The sequence below is a fragment of the Lepus europaeus genome, chromosome 23 (assembly GCF_033115175.1).
Source record: "Lepus europaeus isolate LE1 chromosome 23, mLepTim1.pri, whole genome shotgun sequence".
Lineage (NCBI taxonomy): Eukaryota > Metazoa > Chordata > Mammalia > Lagomorpha > Leporidae > Lepus > Lepus europaeus.
The window spans coordinates 23,315,380-23,320,404 of record NC_084849.1 but is presented as its reverse complement, the minus strand read 5'-3'; the positions used below and the strand labels follow the sequence as shown (position 1 = coordinate 23,320,404).

At 63.1% G+C, this 5,025-nt stretch overlaps 1 protein-coding gene across 1 annotated transcript; it reads left to right on the top strand.

The window, feature by feature from the left end:
- Positions 1-869: 869 nt before the first annotated feature.
- OSM (oncostatin M) lies at positions 870-3,279 on the top strand. Its single transcript, XM_062182323.1, has 3 exons — positions 870-936; positions 1,937-2,070; positions 2,728-3,279. The coding sequence occupies exons 1-3, from the start codon at positions 870-872 to the stop codon at positions 3,277-3,279; spliced, it is 753 nt and encodes a 250-aa protein (XP_062038307.1).
- Positions 3,280-5,025: the final 1,746 nt, after the last annotated feature.

Genomic DNA, 5,025 nt, shown 5'->3' with positions numbered 1-5,025 from the left:
AGTTTGCATCACCCTTGGGCGTGGGGCTGACCTCGAAGAACGAATTCGAAGAAAAGAGGAGGAGGAGCGGGCATAGCACCGCGCCCAGCGCCCATTGGCCGCCCGTGGAAAGTTTGGTTTTTGGGGTCATGTTCCCAGAAGGCCTGCCCTCCCCCCACCCCCTCCCCACCCACCTCACGAGGTGTTGGCCAATCGCCCCGGCGGGCATAAAGTGGCTGCCAGCCCGCAGGGCTCCCAGCCGGGAGGCGTCACCCGCGGCGGGCGCAGGCTGGAGCACGGGCACCCAGCATGCGGGCACAGCTCACATGGAGGTCGCTGTTCAGTGAGTACTTCCTCCCGCCGGCTCGGCTCGCTGAGCCGGGGCCACCTGTCTCCTCCGGGAGCTGGGGAGACCGGGCACCAGGCAGGGGGATGCTGAGACCGGGAGAGAGCCAGGAGGCCAGGCAAACGGAGGGGTCCACGGGGAACCCAGCATCCCCACAGGTAGACAAGGGCTCTCCCTGGAAGGCTTCCTGGAGGAGATGTCGAGGCAGCTCTGGGAGCGAGGAAGTGAAGGAAGCAGGAGAGAGGCAAATGGCAACTGGGAGCGGTGGGGTGGGGAAGCGGTGCCCGGCGTGGGGGGCCCATGGGGCCTCCTTCTCCTCCCAACTGGATTTGAAGAGTCAGGGTGGGCAGGAAGGCAGCCAGGCCAGCGTCCCGAGCACACACAGGCAGGCAGCACGCACACAGTAACAGGTGCACGGAGTCCCCTGAGGTCGCCCAGGCTGAGACCCCGGGCCCCGATGAGCAGAGCAGGTGCACCCTTATTGATGCCTGCTCCCACGTGCATACACACACACACAGCAGCCCCCCTGCCCCCCAGGGGAGCGATGAGGGTGCCCCGTGGCTGGCCCCTCAGCCCTCCCCAGCAGCCGGTCTTCCCCATGGGGTTGAACGGTTTGTAGGAAGGGGACGATGGTGTCACCGCCTTCCGGCCCATTGCGCCACAGGCCTCTTCCGACCACGTGGCTGCTGGTGCACAGCGGGGGTGTGGTGAGAGCCGTAACTGGGCCCGCCCCCTGGGACCTTCTGAGTGGCTCGCAGCATCCCTGGGGGACCTGAGAGAAGTGGCCGTCCCTGCTGGAGAGAGGAGGGAGGTGTGGGAGGTGAGGGGGAGCACCGGCTGGCTGAGCCTCACTGTAACCGTCGGGAACAGGGGCGTGTGCCCTGGGCAACCTGCCAGGTCCTTTCCAAACTTGACCTCCTGGGTCTGCAGACAGAGCACGGGCACCAGGCCCCTCCCAGGCTGCCTGCCCCACAGCTCTCTCAAGCCCACCTGTGGGGGGCGGGACCCAGGTCTGTTAAGGGGGCGCTGACAAGTTAGGGTCCTGAGGCAGCGGCCAGCGCTTAGTGCTGAGGTCTTGGCGGGAGCCAGTCCCCTCCACAGGCTGCCCTCGGCCAGCTCCTGATCTTATGTATTTATTTACTCGAGAAGCGTCTTCCATCTGCTGGTTCACTCCCCAAATGGCCACAATGGCCAGAGCTGGGCTGATCCAAAGTCAGGAGCCAGGAGCTACATTCTGGGTCTCCCGCATGTGTGCTGGGGCCCAAGCACTCAGGCCACTCTTCACTGCTTCCCCAGGCCATAGCAGAGAGCTGGATCAGAAGTGGAGCAGCCGGGACTCGAACCGGCGCCCATATGGGATGCCGGCATTGCAGGCAATGGCTTCACTGGCTATGCCACAGCGCCCGCCTCCCAGCTCCTGGTTTTAGCACTGCAACCTCTGCTGAGAGACCGCCTTGGTGAGGGCCCTGTCCCCTCCCACACGGTTTCAGGTGCTGGCGAGTGACTCACTGGGGCGGCAGCCGGGGTGGGGGAGGCCCCAGCGCGGCTCCAGGGATGGGAGCTCCACCCTCCCAGGCCCCGAGTTAGGTGACGCCTCCCCTCTCTCCCCAGGTGTGGTCCTTGGACTCCTGCTTCTAAGCACCACGGCCAGGTGCAGCTGCTCGCGCCGGTACCCGGAGCTCCTGGGCCAGCTGCGGAACCAGGTGGACCTCCTGCAGAACCCTGAGAGCCTGTTGATCCCCTACGTGAGTTCCCAGCCCCGTGGTGTGTGTGTGCAAGACATCAGCAAAGCAGGGAGCCGCTGGGAGGGCCAGGCCCAGCCCCTGCACGCACCTGCCTCCACCGAGGTCCCCAGACCCCAGTCACCACGTGCACGATGCCCCGCCCCGACCAGTGACCTCCGGCCCCCTGGCCCTGCCTGCCGTGACCTTCTAGAACCTTCCTGACTCTGTCCAACAGGAGTAGGGACAGGGGTGGGTCACAGGAACGGGCCTAGCATTTTTCTTTTTAAGATTTATTTATTTATTTGAGAGGTAGAGTTACAGACAGTGAGAGGCAGAGAGAGACAGAGAGAGGTCTTCCATCTGCTGGTTCACCCCCCAGATGGCCACAATGGCCAGAGCTGCACCAACCAGAACCAGGAGCTTCCTTGGGGTCTCCCACACAGGTGCAGGGGCTCAAGGACTTGGGCCATCTTCCACTGCTTTCCCAGACCACAGCAGAGAGCTGGATCCGAAGTGGAGCAGCCAGGCCTCGAACTGGCGTCCATATGGGGTGTCTGCCCGCAGGCGGAGGATTAACCAATTGAGCCACAGTGCCGACCCCAGGTCTCCATTTTCAAGGGTGACCTGGTTATGGGGTGCCAGCGCTCACCCCAATTCTCCCATTCCCTCCTCCCCCAGGTCCAGTACCAAGGCCTGGAGGTGCCAGGGCTGAGTGAACCCTGCACGGAGCGCCCCGGGGACTTCCCCAGCGAGGCCGCCCTGCAGCGGCTGGGCAGGCCCGGTTTCCTGTGGACCCTCAACGCCACGATAGGCCACGTCCTGCCCAGACTGGAGGCCATGAAGCAGCAACTGTTCGTGCCCACGGACTTGGAGGAGCTGAAGGCGACCGCCAACAACCTCCTGGGGCTCAGGAGCAACCTCTACTGCATGACCCGGCTGCTTCAGGGCTCCTCGGAGCCGGCCAAGCCCACCCAGGCTGGCCCCGGGCCCTCGCCGCCACCGCCCACCCGCCCCCAGCACATCTTCCAAGCTAAGCTGGAGGACCGCAGGTTCCTGTGCGGCTACCACCGCTTCATGCGCTCTGCGCGCCAGGTCTTCAGCGAGTGGCCGCACAGCCTGAACCCGAGCCCGAGACACAGCCCCCGCGGGGGCCTGCGGAAGCAGATCCGCCGCATCGGACCCTCCACGAGGACCAAGAGACGGAAGCCCAGGAGGAAACTGCCCCGGTAGCCCGAGGGGCCGCCCTGATAGGCGATGCTCCAGGGCTGCGACAGAAGTGCACTTTCGGGGCTGTGGAACTGGGAGAGACCCTTCTACCTCCTCCAGGCTGGCCCCCCTGCCCCGAGTTCCCCAGTGGGGGCTGGCGCGGGGAGGGGGTGGGGCTGGCCAGGTCCGGCCACGCGGGGCCGACTTTCCATTGATTCAGGGGTCTGATGACATAGGCTGACTCACGGCCGGGCTGACTGTCCCCCGATCTGCTCTCTCCGAGGCCCCCAGGACTTCCTCCTTTCGCGGGGCCGGCCTGGTTCTCAGCAGGAGGTCAGGGCCTGCGCTGTGGGCCACTTATGCTTCCTGGTCTCTCAGGCCAGACCCCTGCACGCCTGCGTGACCTCACTGTAGGCGGCTGTAACAGGAGCAGGGTGTCTTAGGCGGATGTGAGGGGCCCAGCTCCCGCCGGGTGGGGACCGTGTAAGGCCCCCTCTGCCCGGCAGCGGCTGAGGCTCGGTGACACAGAGTGGATGTCAGATTGTCCGTGTAACTCGGGACAGACATGCAAATGACCAAGGGCCAGGAGGCTGGGAAGCGGCCAGTCTTGGGGGCGCCCCCTGGTGGTGCCTCAGGGGAATTTTCTCCTGCTGAATCTATGGCCCTCCAGGCGGGGGTCCCAGAGCCGATTTCTGGAGTGATACGACTAATTTATTGATTTTTTATATCAGTTTTGAATCATTTTTATATTTATACAGCTTATTTATGATGCATATTTAATGTTAATATTGTGCTAACATATATTTAAAATTTGTCTGGTTTCTAAAGCCCTTGTCTCTGTTGTGGGAGAGGATGGGGGAGGGGATTGGGCTCTTTGAGAAGGGGGTTTTTACAGGGTGAGGCCGGAGATGTCGGGGGCTCTGGGGTGGGCTGCAGGCCAGGAAGGGGAGTCACACGCACCGCGGGACACCTCACACCTGCTAGGTCTGTCCCTTGAAGGCTAGGGACAGGGGGTGAGGAAAGCAGGGGGGTGTGGGCTGTTTCAGGAGCCCCCAGGTCGTGTGTGGCTGGGGTATAGGTGCTGTGTGTGTCTTTTCTTTTAAGATTTGTTTTATGAGAGAGAGAGAGAATCTTTCAACCACTGGTTCACTCCCTAAATGGCCACATTCACCAGGGCTGGGCCAGGCTGAAGCCAGAAGCCCAGAGCTCCATCCAGGTCTCCCACGTGGGTGCAGGGACCTAAGCCCTTGGGCCGTCCTCTGCTGCTTTCCCAGGCACATTAGCAGGGAGCTGGATTGGAACTGGAGCAGCCGGGACTCGAACCAGGCTCCAATGAGATACTGGTGTTGCAGGAGGCAGCTTAACCCGCCGCACCACAGCGCGGGTCCCTCTTGTGTCATCTTGGAGCCTAGACATCAGTGTCCTAGTGGGTGCTGTGTCTGTGGGTGTGAACGTGCGTGGACGGGTGTGAGGGTGCTGTGTGGGTGTGAACATGCGTGGACGGGTGTGTGGGTGCTGTGTCTGTGGGTGTGAACGTGCGTGGACGGGTGTCTGGGTGCTGTGTCTGTGGATGTGAACGTGCGTGGACGGGTGTCTGGGTGCTATGTGGGTGTGAACGTGCGTGGACGTGTGTCTGGGTGCTGTGTGGGTGTGAACGTGCGTGGACGGGTGTCTGGGTGCTGTGTCTGTGGGTGTGAACGTGCGTGGACGGGTGTCTGGGTGCTGTGTGGGTGTGAACGTGCGTGGACAGGCGTCTGGGTGCTGTGTCTG